The 22,886-nt window shown below is 40.7% G+C and overlaps 1 protein-coding gene across 4 annotated transcripts in view; it reads left to right on the top strand.

Annotated features, from left to right (window-relative positions):
• The first annotated feature begins 1,408 nt into the window (after window positions 1–1,408).
• Window positions 1,409–22,886, top strand: part of SLC39A12 (solute carrier family 39 member 12) — a 69,245-nt gene continuing 47,767 nt past the window's right edge. The window contains exons 1-7 of one of the 4 annotated variants that reach the window (XM_027594046.2): window positions 1,420–1,538; window positions 1,671–1,817; window positions 2,034–2,168; window positions 2,451–2,790; window positions 10,049–10,330; window positions 14,328–14,535; window positions 22,270–22,436. In XM_027594046.2, the coding sequence (XP_027449847.1) occupies window positions 2,530–2,790; window positions 10,049–10,330; window positions 14,328–14,535; window positions 22,270–22,436 (918 nt within the window). In that variant the 5' untranslated portion in view covers window positions 1,420–1,538; window positions 1,671–1,817; window positions 2,034–2,168; window positions 2,451–2,529. Of the gene's footprint in view, window positions 1,539–1,670; window positions 1,818–2,033; window positions 2,169–2,450; window positions 2,791–7,401; window positions 7,450–8,033; window positions 8,113–10,048; window positions 10,331–14,327; window positions 14,536–22,269; window positions 22,437–22,886 lie in introns of those variants that run through there. The other 3 variants (XM_027594047.2, XM_027594048.2, XM_027594049.2) reach the window with 3 other exon arrangements.

Genomic DNA, 22,886 nt, shown 5'->3' with positions numbered 1-22,886 from the left:
GGTGTGGTCACAGGCGATGAGCCTGAGCTGCAGAGAGCTTTCTCCATGCTCCTCTGCCCCAGCCCACTCCCTTCTCTGACCCGATTTGGGGCCCTAGCAGGGGAGCCCTGACCTGCTCCTCACTCCTCTCTCTGCTGGACTAATGATTTTTTTTTTTTAAAGATTTTATTGATTTATCAGAAAGAGAGAGAGAGAGAGCACAAGCAGGGGGAGTGGCAGGCAGAGGGAGAAGCAGGCTCCCTGCTGAGCAAGGAGCCCGATGTGGGGCTCCATCCCAGGACCCTGGGATCATGACCTGAGCCGAAGGCAGACGCCCAACGATTGAGCCCCCTAGGCGCCCCTGGACTAATGATTCTGAACACTGACTCCGCTCAGCTCACCAGAGAGCTCAGGATAAACACGCCAGGTCCCTTCCCTTGACAGTTTAGGTGAATCCACGTGCTGTGATGTGTCACTGAAGAGAAGCTGGGCATTTCTGGGAGCTTTTGCCTCCCCTGTTCCTATGAGTGTTACAGCATTCTCTTAGGTTGTCTGCCACTGTTGCTCCCAGTTTTCACATTGTTAATGGCAGAGAAGACGGATTCTCCCAACCGCTTTCTCTTTTCATTTCCTCTGCCCCCCACGCCAAGCCCCACTCCCTCCACACCCCCTCACCCCAATCCGGGAATTGAACTCAGAACCCGGTCCCTCCCCTGCATCCTTCAGCATCACTTTGGCTTTCACGTACCATGTGCCATGTACACGCACTCTGTCCATTTTGAAATCGTGTGTTTGAACTTCTCTTACCTCCTCCACAATTTAGCACTTTGTTCTCTCAGTCATTGTTTCCCTAATAATGTGTTGGGGTTTCACAGGGCCTTGCGGGCCTTACATAATCGCTTCTACCGCAGACTCTGGGATCAGAATATATTTGCTAATTCAAGTTCCCCACTTCCATTCACTTCCTTCCCAGGTAAGAACTTTATGCCTCCAACAAAATACTTTTCTTCTTGTTTGAAGACCTCTTTTTACAGATTTTCAAATGCCTTAAGTCTTTTAAACCTCTGCACCTTATATAATTAAGGCTTTAAAGAGCTTATCTTCTCAACAAAACTTTGGCTTGAGCGTGGCGAAAACAGTTACAGAATCAACTGGAAAGGAAAAAAAAATCTTGATCTAACTCTAAAGCCTTTCCATTCTGCAAGGTGAAATCCTTTGACCTAGATCTGTCCCTTAAAAGGCAAGTGACTGTAAGAAATTCTAAGATTTTCTCAGACTTTTAAGAGCATTGGTAAATATTGATATAAAAAGTCAGGTTCATTAGCCACTTTTATTTGATTTTCCTGAAAACCTGCCAGACAGAAAGATCTCGTTGTTACCCCCAGAGCAGCTCTCTCCATAGCAACTGAAAACTTCTCTGGGTTGAAATAATCCTCTCCAGCTTCCAGGGCACAGACAAGGAATTTTAAAAACAGAGGACTTTGTAACCACAAAATACTCTCTGAGATTTAAAAGGCCACGGAGCTCCAGATAAATAATCATTTCTCTTTCTTCTAACGGTAAGCACCACGTTTAGAAATGTTTGTCTCATCTTCTGTCATTTTCCAAATGCTAACATAAGAATCTTAAACTCTCTCTCTCTTTTCTTAACTGTAAAAGTAATCCCAATATCTCTGTTACTACCCCCACAGTCATCATTATCTCATCTCTGGGCCAAGATGTGACATGAGATGCTGTTAACATTTTGCATTCCTTGAGCAATCAGTTGAAGAGATTAATTTTTTTGCAGAAAGTTGATTGGCTCTCAAGTTGTCCTTCATGCCTTCAGTGACCATTGAGTATGTGGATTTATCTCGGCTCTTGTGATCTTGAAACCCTCGGGCTTTTCTGATAGTTCGTCCTGGTAATAAACAAAAAACTAAAAAATGACCAGTGTTCTCTGGGCATGACTGTTTTCTTCTAGTGCCCTTCCTTAACCAAAACCGTCTCATTCCATGTGATATGGGTAATTTATTGAAATGTATTTTCTGTTTATTTTCATCTACTTACTTGAGCGATGAGGACCACCCAGCCCTGGGAGTTCTACTTTAGGATGGGATAAAGAGAGAGTATTTCCTGCCTGGGTCCTAGACTGGTACCACCTTGCAGGGTGAACAGAGAAACTTCTTCTTCCTAATTCTGCTCCTCTGGTGAGTTTAGAGAGAGGCAACCCCACAAACTTCTTGGCTGTTCTACAGTTTGCAAAGTCCACAGCCCTGAGCGCAATCCCACAAACTTCTTGGCTGTTCTGCAGTTTGCAGTGTCCACAGCGCTGAGCGTTGCCCGCTGTTTGTAGTTATAAATGACCTAAAGACGCCCCGCTGTTCAGAACCCGCTTGCCATTGCAAATCAGCTTAGCCACCCCATTAATGAATCCTTTCAAAGACGGTGCTGGCGCAATAATTAAAGCCTTTCCTTTTCCCCTTTAAAAGTCCTCCGATTACAAGTTGACACCGACAGCAAGCCACCCAACTCCATCACACACCGACTGGAGGTAAAGGAAGGGTGGAAATGAGCTTCTGGACAAAGCTACCAGTATTGGGGGTGCCATTGTTCCTTGTCCTCGGCCTTGTTCCCGCTACTGAGACGGAAAGACCCTCCACCCAGGCTAGCGGCGGCACCTGGAGCCCCGGCCACCTGATGGAAGTACTAGGAGCTCTGTCTGCTGGTAACCCCCCACCCCTGAACCATTCGCGGAGCCTCATCAAAACATTGCTGGAGAAAACTGGCTGCCCACGGAGGACAAACAGAATGCAAGGAGACTGCAGTCTGGTTAGTGCAATAGGATATGGGATCAGGTACCAGGGCGGGTTCAAAAAAGAGTGATGGCTTCTCTAGCCCTTTACTTCAGTAAAGCAGACTCGAAATGCAGTTTCCGCGTGAGCGGGGCGGGGCGGTGTAATACGCCCACTGCTAGGGTGCTGCCAGTCACTCAGGGTCCTCCCGCGAGCAATTCAAAACAGGGAGAATTTTCATTGGCTAAAATGGCAATGTTTAGGGAAGTCTTTCTGCAACCCTCCAGCATGTTGGGAGGTATTTAGTTGCAAGTGTGAACTTTTAGTTCTCTTTTCATGTGTGTGTGTGGTTGTGGAGCACTTGTGCATCACTGGTTAGATGCTATTATTTTTTTCGGGAGCAGAGGGATAGTGATAGGATATTTGTCTAGCATTGAATTTTTCTTAAGTACTTTATCCTGGTGTGTTCTAGTGTGTTGCATAGTGGGTCGTTCATGAACTGGATAATCATCCTCTTAAAAATGACACATCTGAGGGGCGCCTGCATGGCACCTTCCGTTAAGCCTCTGTTTCTTGGTTTCAGCTCAGGTTGCAATCTCGGGGTCATTGGATCGAGCCCCGCGTCAGGCTCTGTGCTGAGTGCGAGTCGGCTGGAGGTTCTCTCTCCCTCTCCCTCTGTCCTTCCTGCTCGTGCTCTCTCCCTCTCAAATAAATAAATAAATCTTTGAAAAAGAATGACACATCTGGTCTGGCGGAGCTAAAATGAGGCCTGTGGCTGGTGGGCCCGACTCCCAGCTTTGCCTTGGTCTGCCCCCACGGCTCTCAAACCCTGTCCACACCTCAGCATTGCATGGGCAGCTTTCACCGAATACCGCGTTCCGCCTTCTTCCTTCCTCCATAGAAGAGATTTAATTTGCTTGGGATGGAATTTTTATAAAATTCCTCCGCAGACCGCTTTCGTGTAAAATCCACATTAACATAAAGTCAGCAACTAACTAAAATCAGAAAGTCTCCATGGGGGAGGGGGGTGAGCCCATATTGTCAGAGGAAAGCAAACAAGAACAAGCAAAAACACTATTCACCATCCCTTTCCTGATTGACGAGATTTTTTTTCAGAATGAACCTACAAATAAATAAATAAAGACATAAATAAATAAATAAATAAATAAGCAAGCAAATAACTGCCTCCAGAAAAAGAAAAGAAAAGAAAAATTGGCAGACTTTCTCAATCATGCTTAGTTCTAGAGGAAACATTTCCTGGCCAAGTGTTTTGTTTTTTGTGTTTTTTTTTGTGAGTGTTTTTGTTTTTGATTTTGTTTTTCATGACAGAAGGATCTTACTAATAGAATTTTTTTCTCTGCTCTGTGCAAACCGTTCATAATTCGATAATTAGTGAAATTCCCAAAGGCTCCCAGAGAAAACATGTGTTATAATAGGCAACTCATCTGTAATGACATCAATTTATATATATAGCAACATAAGACTTCCCCACGGAACTAACTCGGAGTCATATCTTATTAATGTCCTCTGAGAATTTGCTTCAGGGAAATGTTCTCCTCTAATGACATCAAGTGCCTTATTAAGGCCGGTTGAATATTAGTCTAGCTAGGGCAAATGTAAACATGCAAAATTATTCTGTTTTGTTTTGGGGGGGGCGAGGTTGTTTTGCACTTTTTGTTTTCCGTGACATTATCAAGTGTTTGGCCAATTTAGCTTCTGTTTGAGCTATTTCCTTTCTTAGGAAGTGAAACACTTGTCTTTAATAGCCCTCTTGTTGCTGCTATTTCTCAGTGGAAAAGACTGAGGTTAAAAAGAAGGGGGGGGCAAATTTCCACTTCACCTGCTCAGAGGACTTCACTTCACCTGAGTCCCCCATAAGCGAGGATCCCATGAAATCTCTCCTTGTCATTCGTAAAAAAGCCGGGGAGAAACAGTGTCCTAATGGTTTGACAAACAACTGCATTCTGGCACAAACCACAGCTCTTCTGCTGGTTGTTGAATCTCTTAATGTCTTTTTAGGGACTTTGTCCATTTAGAGGCAGGATTTGTATTAGAAATTCTGTGGTAAATAAACTCTTTAAAAAAAAGGAAATTCTATAGTGAAAAGAGGGCAAGGGAGTAAGTTCATATCCCTAAATGTCTGGGGAAAAAAGAGGGAAGTGGGTGTTTTAAATTTGTGGGGAGAAAAAATGTTCCCAATTTTACTTCAGGTTTAGGTAAAAACTGAATGAGTGTGTGTGTGTGTGTGTGTGTGTGTGTGTGTGTGTGTGTGTGTGTGTTTAAATCAATCTGCAGTATCTGAAAGCACTGTGCATTTAAAAATAAATCCATTCAAGCTTTAGCCTTTGAAAATGGATAGTCTTGAGCTTTTTTTCTTTTTTTATAAGAAGGGTTAAAATGGAGTTTTAATGAATTTAATGAGGGATTAAGTAACTCTAAGAGAATAAATTCCACTTCAGTTATGGTGGGAACCATGACCCTACATGGGTTCCAGACGTGGTGAAGGGATAAGAACCTGGTGTCTGGGGTCAGCCAGCACTGGGCTCAAATCCTTGTTCTGGTAGCTTCTAGCTGTTAGGACATGTTGAACCTCAGCTCCCTCATCCATAAGACTCCAGGGCTGGTTCTCTCCTCAGGGAGCTGTGTGTGAGGACCACATGGCCATGTGTGAACAAGCTGGGGCATGACAGCTCAAGCTCTCTCTGTCCCCTCACATTTCCTGTACATCATGGACATGACCAACCCCTTTTCCCAGGGACTCTGGAGCGGTGCTGCTGAGAAACAAGATATTCCTCAGCATCCCCCTCCTGCCCTGCCCCCAGACTCCCTACCCCCCACTGTCCCAGGAGCTTGGGGGTTTTTATCCAAGATCTCTAGAAGATTCTCAGACACCTTCAAGGTAGAGAACCACTGCTTTAAGGTCCTGCATTTAATTCAACCCCCCCTTGTCATTTCTGTCACAAGATAAACAGGGGACAGCTCAAACTTTATCTTAACTTGTTGATCTAACAGGTTTTTCTTATCTCAGGAAGACTTATCTCTGTCAGAAATGCCACAGAATCTGCTACAGACCCACAAAAAGCCAGTGCCTGCCATTAGCCAACATCCTTCCAAGTCTTGGTTTGGCAGGAAAAGGAAGAAATATAATTTCCTTCTTACAGTCAATTATAAGACACCCCCCCCCCAAAAAGACCTTATAAAAATCTAAGAACTTGAAAAAGGCCAGTGGATTTATCCATAACCCAGAATCGAATTTAAACAGCTTTGGATCTAAGATCTTTAAAGTTTGTCTACAAAGGTGACAGTTGCCCTATTAATGCAGAAGAAAGATTTCCTACCGCTTTTTGTCACTGGGGCTCTTCTAGCATTAGTGGTGAAGGAAACTGAATGAGGCAGCTGGGGAAGGCGATCTGATTTGACTCTAGGAATCCAGAATCTGTGTCCCCCCCGCCCCCCCCGCTCCAAATCTTATGCCTCCACCTGACAAGATTAAAGGGAAAATCAATGGATTATTCCTGAATGAGTCCATTCTTCTTTAACAAAGAATCACTTCACCAGAGTTAGCGACTTGAATGGATCTCGATGCCAAGGGGGTGGAAGTATTTGCAAAATTGTGCTAGACATCCTCTCCCAAACACAACCCAAGCCACTGCTAAAAGCTCTAGCCACTGAAACAAATCTAGTGATGATGAATTGGAAAGTCCAGTCCCCCACCCACCCCCATAGTGCTTTCTGTCCTGTCAATGTCTGTTAGTTCTTCTGATGTTCCTGACAGTAGACTTTCCTCAAGCCACTGCCTTCCATACGAAGGTAACTTCTTGCAAGTCAAATATCCTTAAAAGGCACAAAGTTTTCAGCCCACAGTCATTTGATTCCCAACTGAGCTTTATTCAAGCAAGCTCCAGAAAATTGAAGCAAGGTTTAGGTAACTTCTGTCCATTCAAGATGAAAGAAATCTCTTTCGTCATTCAAAATGAGATGCTCCGCAACTATTTAAACATTTTCAGTCAGAAATCAATTTACTTTCCACGTTCTATGCTTTTCACAAACCGTATCTTACCTTATTTTCTGCTGCTCCAGGCCACATCCCTCCTATTCCAATCCTAGTGAGGTACATTGAAAAGGAACCACAAATGGAGAGGTGTCTCAGGCACCTTGGATGGGATGAAGGGTGGCCATGTACTCTGCTGTGTGCTGTCAACCAAACCCTGGCCACATGTGCCTGGTCTGGTGGCCTCGTGGAAGTCCCATTTCTTGTCCTACTGGCACTTTTTTCCGACCTACCCAGCCCTCCTCAAACAACCTGAACAGCACTTGACAGTTCGTCAGCAGGAACTCATTCAATCTTCTCATTGTACGATGTTCTCATTGATTTATATTCGAGGCTTACCCATCCCTTGGTCTCCTTTTTTTTTTTTTTAAGATTTTATTTATTTGAGAGAGAGAGAGAGAGAATGAGCACAAGCAGGGGAAGGAGCAGAGGGAGAGGGAGAAGCAGGCTCCCCACTGAGCAGGGAGCCTGATATGGGGCTCGATCCCAGCACCCCGGGATCACGACCTGAGCTGAAGGCAGACACTCAACCGACTGAGCCACCCAGGCGCCCCCAATCCCTTGGTCTCCTAACTGACCTCTTTTTCTATCAAACAGGAGAGAGAGAAAATTACTGGTTGAAGGAGCTGCACATTAAGTACATAGGTGGGTCTACAGCTTATGTTCTTCGTGGCACAAAACAAAGGAATAAGAGAATAAAACCTATCATTTGCAGAGGAGGAATTAAGATTGGGCAACCACTATTAGCTTCGTGTCCTTAGGTACATTACTTACCCTTTCTTTGACTTGGTTTTCACATATGCTATAGATATACCTTCCTTATAGAAGGAAGACATAACTCATGCTGGATTCTGTGCATTATCCCTGCATACTGCACAGAAATGTACCCATTATTCACTATGTGTTAAATAATTGGGTTATTGGTATTCTCAGTGCTTAACAGTACACAGAAGTATTTGGTGGGTTATCAAATAAGCTGAGGACATTTTGTTTTTCCATTTAAAATCATGGAATAATATTCTTACCATCAAAAAATTCATTATCTGACATTTTTTCCAGAACCAATTAGATTTGTATTTCTAAAAGATTTTATCTATTTATTTGACAGAGAGAGAGAGCACAAGCTGAGGGGAGAGGCAGAGGCAGAGGGAGAAGCAGACTCCCCGCTGAGCAGGGATTCCCAACGCAGGGCTCGATCGCAAGACTCTGGGATCATGATCTGAGCTGAAGGCAGACGCTTAACCGACTGAGCCACCCAGGCGTCCCACCAATTAGATTTATGTACTGAGGAATGCTTGACTACCTAAGGTGCTTGACACTGTCCTGGGCACATGGCTTCCAATAAAGGATAGCTGATTATTACCAATAGTTTGGTTTTAGGAGGTTATATGTTATTACAAAGAATGGCTTGATTACACTTTTGTTTCAACTGATTTACCTCCTTGAGTCTTGGCATCAGTCCTGCCAACAGCTACCAACCCATGAACTTTTCTTGTGGGCTAATCAAGAAACAGAAAAGGGCTGGGTTGGTTTCGGTGGTGGAGCTTAATAGTCACGTTGAGTTGGTCTCGTTGGGAAGCCTGTTTGCTGAGTTCTTATCCCAGCGCAGTTGAGTTGGGGAGTGAACGGAATCTGTAGGGCTTGTGAAGAATGTGATGAATGCTTTGCTTTAGAGACAGATGACATGTTTCTTCCTGACTCAGACGGTATGTCCCAGATGTTAGCCAGTGGGACGCACAGCACACATACAATTAGGACGCCTGGAGCTTCCACCTCAGAGAATAGATTAAAAGATATTCTAGTACCTTGTCCCACAGTGGGAAAAAAATCCCTCTGGGGGGCTCGGGACAGGCATCCCTCCATGCCTTCACTCTGAGGCTGAGGCTGTGCAGTGCGCTGCTTCTGGGATCCTAGGAGAATTCTTAGGAGCACCTCACTGTCTTTGAAGCAAGGCAGCTCCTGTCTTGTCAGGAGAGCTTCTGTTCCACAACCCTGTGTGTATCTTTTTTTCTCATTGTCCCATCACGTTACCCAAAACACCTTCTGCCACGTAAACTTCCCAGATGAGCCGAGCCAGGCGTCAGGGCCGTGGGTGTGAAACAAAGAAAGCATCGTGAAAGTATTTTTAGCAATTGTCTTAGGTAGGGTAAAGGTGAGGCAGATGGTGTTCATTCATTCCATTTCACGCCTCAGAAGCGCTAGGCATTGTGCTCGATGCGGAGGATAGAACTGCGCACAGACAAAACTTGGTCCTAATGGATCACTTCTTCTCAAGGGAAGAGAGAAAACAAACATGGAGAGCAAGCAATTTTAGAATACTAGTGCCACGAAGAAAATAAACCTGCTTTATGCCGGAGCTGTCCCTAGCCCCTTGTGACTGTTGGGCACTTGATACATGGCTCGTCTGAATTGAGACACAGTGGGAGGTGCAAAGTACACACCAGATTTTGAAGACTTAGCCTGACAAAAAGAATGTCAAATGGCTCCTAAATAATTTTTAAAAAATTTTGATGACATGTCGAAGTGATCCTATGTTGCATGTATGTTTTAATAAGGTACATTATTTGATAAGTTATTAAAATTAATTTCACTTTCCAAAATGTGGCTCCTGGAAAATTTAAAGTGATGTGTGGCTCACCTCTGTGGCTGGGGTCCTGTTTCCATCGAACAGCGCCACACTGGAGAACATGGGGCAAGGGTTGGGACTTCCTACTTTGGATAGGGTGTTTGGGAAGGCATCCCCGAGGGGGTGTCACTTTAAGCTAGATCTGAGAAATGAGGGGGTGGAAGACCTGGAAGGTGATGGGAAGGAGCTTGGTGGGACTGATGGAAAATCACAGGGGCAGAAAGTTAAAGAGTGGTGGGGCGAGGCTAAAGGGAAGGGAGGGGAAGGAGGTCGGCAAGAACCAGACCAATGAGAAAATTGGGTAAAGTTCGGATTTCATTCTAAATGCAATGGGGCATTCCTTTAAAAAGCCAAAGAGTCAACTGGTTTTACTCCAGGCAGCAAATGGACAACCGGAGATAGGACTACTCTCAGGGAATAAGGGCTCCCCAGGAGGGTATCATTGATGTACGAAAGTCCAACCTGCACTCTCTTATTAGAAGCTGACTACTGGGGCTGCCCACTTTCCCCCCGTATTCAAAAAATAATAAGCAGGGGAGGATCGATGGTCGTTAGCGTTCTAGGACTATTTGCTAAGCTTTGTTTCTACTTGTGTGCTATTTTGTGTTTTTGGAACAGTGCTTTGAACCAGATGCCCTGTTACTAATAGCTGGAGGAGATTTTGAGGAGCAGCTCCGAGAGGAAGTGGTCCAGAGAGTTTCTCTTCTCCTCCTCTATTACATTATTCATCAGGAAGAGATCTGTTCTTCCAAGCTCAACATGAGTAATAAAGAGTATAAATTTTACCTACACAGCCTCCTCAGCCTCAGGCAGGACGAAGACTCCTATTTCCTTTCACAGAACGAGACAGAAGATATCTTGACACTCACCAGGCAGTACTTTGACACTTCTAGAAGCCAGGTAAGAAGGGCCAAGGTGCCAACTGGCTTTGCTGCTAAGATACAGTCTCCGAGCCTTGTTCCCTGTCACTTATTTATCCCTAGGACAGCCAAGGACTTTCAAGAGAGGTATTTGTGAGTTTTAGCTATGGGATGTTAAGTGATGTCATTTAAAACTCTGAGTATAAAAGGGGGAGATGGGATGACTAATTATTGTAAAATGAGTTCCAGCCAGAAGGTGGGTGGGTGGGTGGGTGGGCAGGAAAGCCAGGTGACGGGGCAACTCTCTTCTCCTGAACACGAAAGTGAGTGAGTCATGGCTCCTGATCAGTCTCCAAGGACTGACCCACGTAGGGGAGGGCATCATGCCTATTTGCCTTGCCGTCTGGCCAGGGGAAAAGAAGGCGGGGCCATTTGAGAGAGAGGAATTTATCATTAGTTACCTCACTGGAGAAACAGCTTGCAAAAGTATTATTCATGACCGTCAGCACAGACAATATCCCTTCTGCAGCTTTTGATTCGTGCTGCTTCGGTTCAAGGGGTCTCTGGAAGTGGTTTTCTCCCCTCAGGGCTCCCACTGTGAGGAACCAGGTGTCTGGTCTCTTCTGGCCTTCCTTACTGTTCCAGCAAAAGCTGGCCTTTCAATTACCTTTATTAGCTTTGCAGTGGGAAGTCTGAGTGGATGAAGTGCTCTGAACATTAAAAAAAAAAAAAAAAACAAAGAAGTTTTTTAAGCCACATTTTCTTAAAGAATCGAGCAGCCGCCCATGCATTTTGAAGAGTGTCGTGAATCAGTTTTTTTTCTCTTGAATTTTTCATTGACATGTGTCTTTGAGCTGCTGTAACAAAAATACCATAGACCGAGTGGCTTCTACACAAGAGAAATTTCTTTCTCACAGTTTTGGAGTCGGGTGAGAGCCCCCCCATCCTGGTTTACAAGAGACTATCTCCCCGCATGGTAGGAGGGATAATGGAGTGCCCTGGGGTCTCTCTTATAAGGGCACCAATCCCATTCACGATGGCTTCACCCTCATGACCCAATCACCGCCCAAAGGCCCCACCTCGTAATACCAGCACAGTAGGTGGTAGGATTTCAACGTATCAGTTTGGATGGTGGGGGGGGGGGGACACAAACATTCAGTCTATAGTGATGTGTATAGGTGTGTTTGATTTTTTGACCGCAATTCTGGCTCCTGGGAGTCCCGAGGTACCTGTGCAATCATGCCGTGGCCTAATGACCAGCAAATACGTCCTCCCATTTGCCGTAAAAACGTTTAATTTCTCTTGTGATTGGCACACAGATGGAAAGACTCTTTCCGAAGGACTGTGTGGGCATCACTCTGGTAACTCTCATCTCATGAATCTCAAAATAGGGCCATATTTTTGTTTCCACTTCCAATTGAGAAAATGGTTTCCTTTCTAGAATTCAGTTTCTGCTTAAATAAGGAAAGAGGCCCACATATAATTTCGTCGGCGCAACATCTATACAAGATCGGTTCATATTAGCCACTAGGATTTTAGTCATCCCATCTGTTGCTGCCTTTTGATGCAGATTAAGTGAGAATGAGAACCCAGCACTCAAAAGCAGATGGTGTGTATATGTTCAACGCAGATTTCTGGTTATCCAACACATACTGCAAATACCTGGGCTTCCAAGTGTATGTGAGATTAAACATTCCTAGAGCAGAATAAAATAATTCAATATTATGGGTAGGCCTACTTTCTCCTTCTATTCATTCAAGAAGAATTAAGAGCTCTTGTTGGGTTGTAACCCTTGCTAGGCCTTAGACCAGTTGTCTCCTGGAGGATGGCACTGTCATCCTTTAGCCCATTTATTTGGGCTGGAATTCCCTTAGGAATCCTTAGTCAGTCAATCCAGACTTTTACAGGAGGCCAGTTGGCCTCTCACTGGAGGATGCCGCTCTCTCCAACTAGAGAGTGTGAGGTCACAGAAGGTGCTGGTAGACCAGGCCTACCACCACCAGCATCTCTAGGTCTTGGTCTGCACAGGATTCAGCCGCAATAGGTGAAGCCACTAAGAGCTGCTCCGGGTAGGCCTTCACCAGCTCAACAGAAACAGCTCTACACCCGAGTACGCTAACCCAGCCACCCTCCCTGGTGGCCCAGAATGTGCATATCCCTCCATTCCTTCATTCTCTTTTGTCCAACTATTGTTTAGCTCCTTGACTCAATCTCTTGCTCCCAGTGCTCTCTGCTCTTTCCACTGTTGGCTCTTACCGTGATAAATAGGGATCGGTATAGACTTCTCCACTAACTCTGACTCTTATATGGAGGAATAGTGGATGGTATTACCGTCCTACAGTTGATAAATCCAGAAACCTGAGCCATTTTTAACTCTTCAGACTCCTTCACATTTTCTTCCAAGTCCTTTGTAATATTCCTCAAATACATCCACTTCTTTCCATCTCCAGTGCTACCATCTGAGGTCAAGAAATACCTTGGGTTAATCAATAACTTCTTATTCTTTTTTTTTCTTTCTTTTTTCATTTTTTTTTAAGATCTTATTTTTCTTTTTCTTTTTTTTATTATGTTATGTTAATCAACCATACATCATTAGTTTTTGATGTAGTGTTCCATGATTCATTGTTTGAGTATAACACCCAGTGCTCCACGCAGTACGTGCTCTCTTTAATCAATAACTTCTTAACTATACTCCTGCTTTTAAATTCTAGCCCTGGAAATTTATTCACTACTTTGCCACCAGAGTGATATATTTCTATAACATACCTTATTGTATTATCCTTTTTTTTTTTTTTATAACATTAATGGCTCCTCTGGAGCCTTTAGGGGAAAAGTTTTCATAACACTGAGTATAAGCCTCTTGCCACCTTCTCCAGCCTACTGTCTGTCAGATGCACAACTAGACACTGGGTCCAACAATAGTAATGCTAAGATTAGCTAACTCTGTCCTATGTACCAGCTACTATATTAAGAATTTTTCATGCATTAGCTCATCTAATCTTAATAACCTTTGTGGTGGGCAGCATTGTCCTTTTTTACCGATAAAGAACATGAAGGTTAACAAAGTTAATCATTTTGCCCGAGGTCACTCAGTTACAAATAGCAGAGATAATATTAAAGTCTTATCTGTCTATCCCAAGCACTGTGCCGTGGCACTCGCTTTGATGATATGAAAGTCCAGTAACGCCCCATCCTGTGTTTCCATTTATTTCTATATACAAGAGGAAGAGTATTGAAAAGCATACGCTGTGGAGTCAGATCTGAGTGCGCACTGGGACTCCGTTACTGGTCTGGTGATCTGTGTAAAGGGTATCCACTGCACAGAGCTCTGGGAGAATGAGAGAGCATAATATAATGGACTTAGCATAGTGTCTGGCACATAATACGCACTCGATAAATGTTTAAATGAGTGAATGGATATACTAGTGGAATGCAAAGCAAGATTCTTGCCTTTCAGATGCTCATAATTTAATTGAAGAAAATTGATGTGCAAATGGAAAAGATCCTATGTCTGATGGGAGTTCAAAGAACACAGACTGTGCTAGCTTTGATTTGCACTTAGCACACATTGAACTTAAGACTAAAGGCAGGGGTGAAAAGAGAAGTTTTCTGTGCTGACACAAGGCACCAGAGCCAATGTGAAGTCAAGGTCGGGAATATAGATTTGGAAGTCATTACACTGCAGGCTCTTCTTAAAGCTGGAGAGAAACAATTCACCAACTGGAAGGTCGTGAGCAGTAAGAGCAAAGGATCTTCTTGGAGAAAACACATCTCTGAGAGGGTAATGAGAAAGGTTAGGTAGATAAGGACCAAAACGATGGGAGTTAGAAGGTCCAGCGTCAGGGCGAATAAAAGAAACAAGAATTTTCCAAACAATTCTGAAACTAGAGAATGATGGTATTCATGTTCCTACAAACAATTCAGACCTCTTTAAGGTAAAGAACTATTTCTTGTGTTTTGGGGAAATCCTAGCGATATTTTAAACCAAATAGCTTCAGAGGTTCAAACTTTTCTTTTGACTGTGTATCTGATTTCAGTGTATGGAAACCAAAATGCTGCAGGAAAAATCTGGAATAGTGAGCAGTGACGGTGCTGATGAAAATACACTTCCTCAGTTGGCGGCGACAATCATCGCTTTGTCCCTCCAAGGTGTTTGTCTGGGGCAAAGGAATTTGCCTTCCCCAGACTATTTTACAGAATATATTTTCAGTTTTTTGAATAGTTCAAATACTCTCCACCTCTCGGGTAAGGATGCTTTTCATGAATTTAACTCCCAAGTCATACCTTCTAAATGAATTGTGCCCAAAAGAAAGACTGATGCTTTTTGATGACTAAATTTGTTTGGGTATGTTCTAAACACCATTTTATCTTACCGTGTAGTAAGACAGCTCAGACCTTTTCAAGGCAAACATGTTATTGTCTCTATGTGGCGATGAGGCAAAAATAGGGACTTGGATCATTTGATGGTGGTATTGTGGATTCAGAGCCAAGGGAGAGATTTTTACGACCTGCTCTAAGTACTAATGAACACTTTTCGACTTAGTACATAGCCCTGAGCCAGGGGTCACAAAATATTGCATAAGAATGATGAAATAGTATGCCAAATGGTGCAAGAACCTTGGTAGTGTTTGCTTGTAACTATAACAGTAAACTATTTAATTTTAAATAAAAGTCATGTGAACTATCCTTTCTGGCTACATTCATGACTGCCAGCTTTTTGGAACTCCAAGGTAAAATGGGATGCTGGGAATGGAATCAGAATGTTTGTTTTGCACATTTCTTTGTCCTTGACAAGACATTAAAAATGAAATGAATTTTAATTTTTTGGTAAGATTTATTTATTTTAGAAAGAGCGAAAGAGTGAGGGGGGAGGGGCAGAGGGAGAGAGAGAATGTCAAGGAGACTCCCTGCTGAATGTGGAGCTGACTCGGGGCTTCATCCCACAATCCATGAGATCATGACCAACTGAGCCATCCAGGTGCCCCAGAAACGACATTTTTAAAAATCTGTATCAAATTTGTACACCAAGGGCTCCAGGAGTGTCGCATAAGAGCTGGTGCTGCTCCTGACGCACTTCCTCTTGCGAAGTCACAACATAAAGGGATGTGACTTTACCAAGGGACCAACAACACCCGTGATCTGGATAAACCCCCCCAAGTCTGAAGGGATCGAGAGCTGGAGCCATACAATTCAGTGTTAAACTTTCCCTGGACCTATTTGCCCAACAATTTGAATGACAGATGTGGTTTTCTATGTATATTCCATTGTATATACATACCACATCTCCTTTACCCATCTGTCTATCAATGGACACTTGGGCTGTTTCCATGATGTGGCTATTGTAAATAATGCTACAATAAACATAGGGGTGCATATAACCTTCTGAATTAATGTTTTCATATTCTTTGGGTAAATATCCAGTAGAGTTACAGGATTATATAGTGGTTCTATTTTTAGTTTTTTGAGGAATCTCCATACTGTTTTCCACAGTGGCTGCACCCATCTGCATTCCTACCAACAGTGCCCAATGGCTCCCTTTTCCTCCACATCCTTGCTAACATTTGTTGTTCCTTGTGTTTTGATTTTAGCCATTCTGACGGGTGTGAGGTGCTATCTCATTGTGGTTTTCACTTATGTTTTCCTGATGTCAGTGATGTTGAGCATCTTTTCATGTGTCTGCTGGCCATCTGGATGTCTTCTTTGGAGAAATATTTGTTTCTTTTTCCCATTTTTAATTGGATTATTTGATCTTTTGGTGTCAAGTTGTATAAATTCTTTATATATTTTGGACACTAATCCTTTATTGGATTTTCATTTCCGAATATCTTCTCCTACTCAGTAGGTTGTCTTCTAGTTTTTTTGATGGTTTCTTTAGCTGTGTGGGAGCTTTTTATTGTGATGTAGTCCCAATAGTTTATTTTTGCTTTTCTTTCCCTTGCCTCAGGAGACATTTCTAGAAAAATATTGCTATGGCCTATGTCAGAGAAATGACTACCTATGCTCTCTTTTAGGATTTTTATGATTTTAGATCCCACATTTATGTCCTTAATCCATTTTTAGTTTACTTCTGTGTATGATATAAGAAAGTGGTCCAGTTTCATTCTTTTGCATATAACTGTCCAGTTTTCCCAAGACCATTTGTTGGGGAGACTTTTTCCCATTGCATATTCTTACCTTCTTTGTTGAAGATTAATTGACCATATAATCATGGGTTTATTTCTGGGCTTTCTAATCTGTTCTATTGATCTATGTGTCTATTTTAGTGCCAGTACCATACTTCTTCGATTATTGCCACTTTGTAAGTATAACTTGAAATCTGGAATTGTGATACCTCCAGTTTTTTCTTTTTCAAGATTATTTTGGCTATTTGGGGTCTTTTGTGGTTCCATACAAATTTTAGGATTTCTTGTTCCAGTTCTGTGAAAAATGCTGTTGGTATTTTGATAAGGATTGCATTAAATCTGTAAATTGCTTTGGATAGTACAGACATTTCAACAATATTTGTTCTTCCAATCCATGAGCATGGAATATCTTTCCATTTGTTTGTGTCATCTTCGATTTCTTTCACCAGTGTTTTATACTTTTCAGAATACAGATCTTTTACCTCCTTGGTTAAATTTATTCCTAGGTATTCTATTATTTTTGGTGTAATTTAAATGGGACTATTTTCTTAATTTCTTTTTCTGCTCTTTGATTTTTAGTGTATAGAAATGCAACAGATTTCTGTGTATTGATTTTGTATCCTGCAACCTTACTGAATTCTTTTATCAGTTCTAGTAGTTTTTTGGAGGAGTCTTTCGAGATTCTATATATAGTGTCATCTCATCTGCAAATAGTGGAAGTTTTACCTCTTCCTTACCAATTTGGATGCCTTTTATTCCTTTTCCTTGTCTGATAGTTGTGGCTAGGACTGCCAGTACTATGTTGAATAGAAGTGGTGAGAGTGGATATCCTTATCTTGTTCTTGACCTGAGAGGAAAAGCTCTCAGTTTTTCCCCATTGAGGATGATGTAAGCTGTGGGTTTTTTTATATAGGGTCTTTATTATGTTGAGGTATGTTCCCTCTAAATCTACTTTGTTGAGGGTTTTTATCATGAGTGGATGTTGTACTTTGTCAAATGCTTTTTCTGCATCTATTGAAAAGATTGTATGGTTTTTATCCTTTCTCTTGTTGATGTGATATATCATACTGATTGCTTTGCAAATATTGAACAACCCTTGCATAACAGAAATAAATGCCACTTGATCATGATAAATGATTTTTTTAGAGATTTATTTATTTGACAGAGTGGGGCAGGGGCAGAGGAAGAGGGAGAGAATCTCAAGCAGACTCCCCACTGAGCAGGGAGCCTGATGTAGGTGTCAATCTCACAACCCTGAGATCATGATCTGAGCGAAGACCAAGAGTCAGATGCTCAACCAACTAAGCCACCCAGGTGTCCCAGTAAATGGTTTTCTAATGTATTGTTGGAATCAGCGTGCTAATATTTTGTTGAGGATTTTTGTATCTATATTCATCAGAGATAATGGCCTGTAGTTCTCTCTCTCTCTCTCTTTTTTTTTTTTTTTTTTTGGTGTCTTTATCTGGCTTTGGTATCAAGGTAATGCTGGCCTCATAGAATATATTTGGAAGCTTTCCTTCCTCTTCTAGTTTCTGGAATAGTTTGTGAAGAATAGATATTAACTCTTCTTTAAATGTTTGGTAGAATTCACCTGTGAAGTTGTCTGGTCCTACACTTTTATTTGTTGGAAGTTTTGTTTTGTTTTGCTGTGTTTTGTTTTGGGGGGTAGGGGCAGAGGGAGAGGGAGAGGGAGAGAGAATATTAAGCAGGTTCCATGCCCAGCATGGAGCCTGGTGTGAGGCTTGATCCCATAACCCTTGAGATCATGATCTGAGTGGAAATCAAGAGTTGGATGCTTAACTGACTGAGCCACCCAGGCACCCTGGAAGTTTTTTGATTACTGATTTGATTTCAGTGCTAGTAATCAATCTGTTCAAATTTTCTATTTCTTCCTGATTCCATTTTGTAGGTTATGTGTTTCCAGGAATTTATCCATTTTTTTCTAGGTTGTCCAGTGTGTTGCCATATGATTTTTTATAGTATTCTCTTATAATCCTTCATATTTTTGTGATGTCAGTTGTTATTTCTCCTCTTTCATTTCTGATTTTTTTGAGTCTTCTCTTTTTTTTTCCAAGAGTCTCACTGAAGGTTTAGCAGTTTTGATGATCTTTTCAAAGAACCAGCTTCTAGTTTCATTGATCTGTTCTATTGGTGTTTTTATTTTCTATTTTGTTTATTTCTGCCTTAATCTTTGTTATTTCCTTCCTTCTCCTGGTTTTGGGTTTTGTTTGTTCTTCTTTTTCTTGCTCTTTTAGGTGTAAGATTTGGTTATTTACTTGAGATTTTTCATGCTTCTTGAGGTAGGCCTGTATTGCTATAAAATTCCCTCTTAGAACAGCTTTTGCTACACCCCCAAAATTTTAGACTGTTCTGTTTTCATTTTCATTTCTCTGCACGTACTTTTTTATTTCTTCCCTGATTTCTTGGTTGATCCATTCATTGTTTAATCTCCATGCATTTGTGCTCTTTCCAGATTTTTTCTTGTGGTTGATTTCTAGTTTCATAAAGTTATGTTCAGAAAATATGCATGGTATGACTTCTATCTTTTTGAATTTGTTGAGACTTCTTTAGTGTTTATATGTAACCCATTCTAGAGAATGTTCCATGTGCACTTGCAAAGAATATATATTCTGCTATTTTAAGATGGAATATTCTGAATATATGTTAGATCCTGCTGGTTCAGTGTATCAATCAAAGTCACTATTTCCTTGTTGATTTTTGTTTGGATCATCTGTCCATTTATGTAAGTGGGGTGTTACAGTTCCCTACTATTTTTGTATTACTATCAATTACTTTCTTTATGTTTGTTATTAACAAACAAGTTTTATGTATTTGGATGCTCCCATGTTGGGTGCATAAATATTTACAATTGTTATATCATCTTGTTGGATTGCCCCCTTAATGATTTTATAGTGATTTATAGTGTCATTTTATAATGATTTATAGTGTCCTTCTTTGTCTCTTGTCACAGTCTCTGTTTTGAAGTCATTTTATCTGATATAAGTATTACTACCCTGGCTTTCTTTTTTAATCCTTGTGCATGATAAATGCTTCTCCATTCCTTCACTTTCAATCTGCATGCGTCTTTAGGGCTGAAATGAATCTCTTACAGGCAGCATATAGATGTGTCTCACTTTTTCATTCATTCTGTCATCCTGTCTTTTGATTGGAGCATTTAGCCCATTTACATTCAAAGTAATTATTGATCGGTATGTATTTATTGCCATTTTTTTTACTCATTTTATGGTTATTTTTGTAGTTCTTTTCTGTTCCTCTTTTCTCTTACTCTCTTTTGTCCTGATTAGTTGGCTCTCTTTAGCAATATACTTGGATTCCTTTCTCTTTATTCTTTGCATATCTATTACTGATTTTTGATTTGTGGTTACTGTTCAGCTTGTAAATAACATGTTCTATACATAGCAGTTTATATTAGTTTGATGGTTGCTCAAGTTTTAACCGATTCTTTACTCCTCTCCCTGCCCCCACATTTTAGTATATGGTGTCCTTTATATCCTTTTATTTTGTGAGTCCTTTGATTTTCATAGATACATTTATTTTTATTGCTTTTATGCTTCCTATTTTTCTTGCTCTTCCTTATGGTCTTTCCTTGCCATGCAAAGGAAACATTTCTTGTAGGGCTGGTTTAGTGATCATGGGTTCCTTTAATTTTTGTTTGTTTGGGAAACTCTTTATCTCTCTTTCTATTCTGAATGATAACCTTGCTGGATAGAGTATTCTTGGTTGCAGTTTTTTTTTTTTTTCTTTCAGCACTTTGAATATGTAGTGCCACTTTCTTCTGGCCTGCAAAGTTTCTGCTGAAAAATCAGCTAAAATCCTTATGGGGTTTTTCTTATATGTAGCTGTTATCTTTTTTCTTGCTGCTCTTAAAATTCTTTTTATCACTACTTGTTGCCATTTTAATTACTATATGTCTTTGTGTGGACCTCCTTGAGTTGATTTTGCTGGGGGTTCCTTGTGCCTTCTGGGTCTAGATTTCTTTTCCCTTCCCCAGATTTGAGAATTTTTCAGCTGTTATTTCACCATCATTTCTGAAGAATTATTTTGTTGGATATAAAATTTTTGATTGACAGTTTTTTCTTTTAGCACTTTGAGTATATCATTCCACTACTTTCTGGTCTCTGTTATTCAGATGGGAAGTCAGGTACTATTTGTATTGTTGGTTCCTTGCATTTGATAAGTCATTTTTCTGTTGCTGCTTTCAAGATTTATTTTTTTCTTTGACTTTCATCAATTTTGCCTCAATGTGTCTGGGTGTGGATCTTTTTATATTTATCCTACTTGATGTCTGCTAAACTTTTTGAACATGTAAATTAAGGTTTTACATCAAATTTGGATAATTTTGACATTATTTCTTCCAATATTTTTTCTACATGTTTCTCTTCTGTGATTGTCATTACATATACGTTGGTATACTTGCTGTTGTCCCATAGGTCTCTGAATTTGTTCTTTTTTAAATCTTTTTCTCCCTCACTCTTCAGACTGGATTATTTCTATTAATCTATCTCCATTTTCAGTAAATCATCCTTTTACTATTTCAAATATGCTGTTGAACTCCTCTAGTGATTTTTTCATTTCACTTATTGTAGTCAACATCAAAATTTCCATTTGGACACTTATATAATTTTGAATTTCTTATTTCTCCTATTTGTTGACTTATTATTGTCACACTTTAATTCTTTAAATATGATTTCCTTTAGTTCCTTTAGCCCACTTTTAATTAGCTGCTTTGAAGTCTTTTTCTGTTAAATCCAACATCTGGGAATACTCAGAGACCTATTTATTGACTGCTTTCTTCCCTGATTTTGGGCCCCACATTCCCATTTTTTTGCAAGTCTTATAATTTTTTTTTCACTGAAAGTCAGTTATTTAAAATGAAACATAGAAGTAAGTCTAGTTCGTAATTTTTCTTGTCATTAATGATAACATTCAGGAAAATACCAGACATTGTCTTCACAAGCAAGAAGATGGATAAATCCAAATAAATTCACCATTATATTTAATTATTCTCTGTATCAATCAATTTAAAGCCTAGAGCTCTACTAAGGGAAACTAAACTGTAATCTATAAACTGGCAACCATACCATGGTAGCATTAGAAAACAAAGTCAGCGGGGTGCCTGGGTGGCTCAGTTGGTTAAGCGACTGCCTTCGGCTCGGGTCATGATCTCAGGGTCCTGGGATCGAGCCCTGCATCAGGCTCCCTGCTCCACGGGAAGCCTGCTTCTCCCTCTCCCACTCCCCCTGCTTGTGTTCCCTCTCTTGCTGTCTCTCTGTCAAGTAAATAAATAAAATCTTAAAAAAAAAAAAAGTCAGCTTGTCTCTACAATCTCAGATCCCTTTTATTTCCTTTCTGGTTTCTGCCTAAACAAACCCTTAAAAGGAAAATAATTTTATTTACGTAATCAAATTAAAGTTATTGTTAATCTACTAAGGATGTATATAGTACCTCAAGGAAATAAATTTCCTAGGGATTAGGCCAGTTCTATCTTTTGTTTGCATTTTTATATGGACCATCTAGAAAAAGAAATAGTTGGCTCAAGAGAAGGTATCTCTTGGGAGGAATTGCCCATTGTATCATCCCTAGGAGATAAAAATGGTAGGAACATCTTTGTAAGGCTGATTTAGCTCCAAAGCTTAGTCAAAATCTTGTGAGACAATCAATATTCACATGAAGTATAAGTGTTCTTTTATTATTGTCCAGAGTAACATCTTGACTTTTCATTAGAACCAAATTTATCTAGCAAAATATCTATGCTGTGGCCATAAGAAATTGTGATTATCCTGAGATTGACTTATCTTTATTCTATGTGACGCCAGATTTTGTGTGAAATTTCTAGAACTAGACCAACTCCTCAACATTCTCTGGACCAAAAGTACCTGTATCAGAAAAGATAAAATCCATCAACTTCAAAGGAAACAGAACAACCTATCAATCTATGATTGGGGCTACCCTAATCTATCCACGGGCCAAGAGTCAGATGATGGTTCAGCTTCCTGGGATGAGGTATGGTCGTTATTCTTATACCACCAGTTGCTACTGTCAAAGTTGTGAAAGTTCTATAAGAGTTGTGGAAAATTTAAAGGATAATGGGTATTTCCTTAAATGTAAAAATATTCTATTTCTACAGTGGTCATGGTTTTTTTTCTTCTACAAATAGATCTCTGTAGACATAAACATGAGGCCAAGACATGTAGGAAAAACATATAGTGTATGTGTGTGTGTATATATATTTTATATATATATATATAATATATATATATGACTCTTTCCGCCCTTGTGTCTGTATTAAATGCACAAATAATTAATTCAGCAAACATACTGAGCATTTACTACCTGCCAGTCACCGTCATGGCCATTAGGGATACAGTGCTGAACAAAAATATGCACAATTCCTTTGGTGCTTACAGGGTAGTAGGAGTATACAAACATTTACATATATACTTACAATGATGA

This window comes from Zalophus californianus, chromosome 9 (genome assembly GCF_009762305.2).
Source record: "Zalophus californianus isolate mZalCal1 chromosome 9, mZalCal1.pri.v2, whole genome shotgun sequence".
NCBI lineage: Eukaryota > Metazoa > Chordata > Mammalia > Carnivora > Otariidae > Zalophus > Zalophus californianus.
Note: the sequence above shows the minus strand (reverse complement) of the source record. Positions and strands in the feature narration are given on the sequence as shown.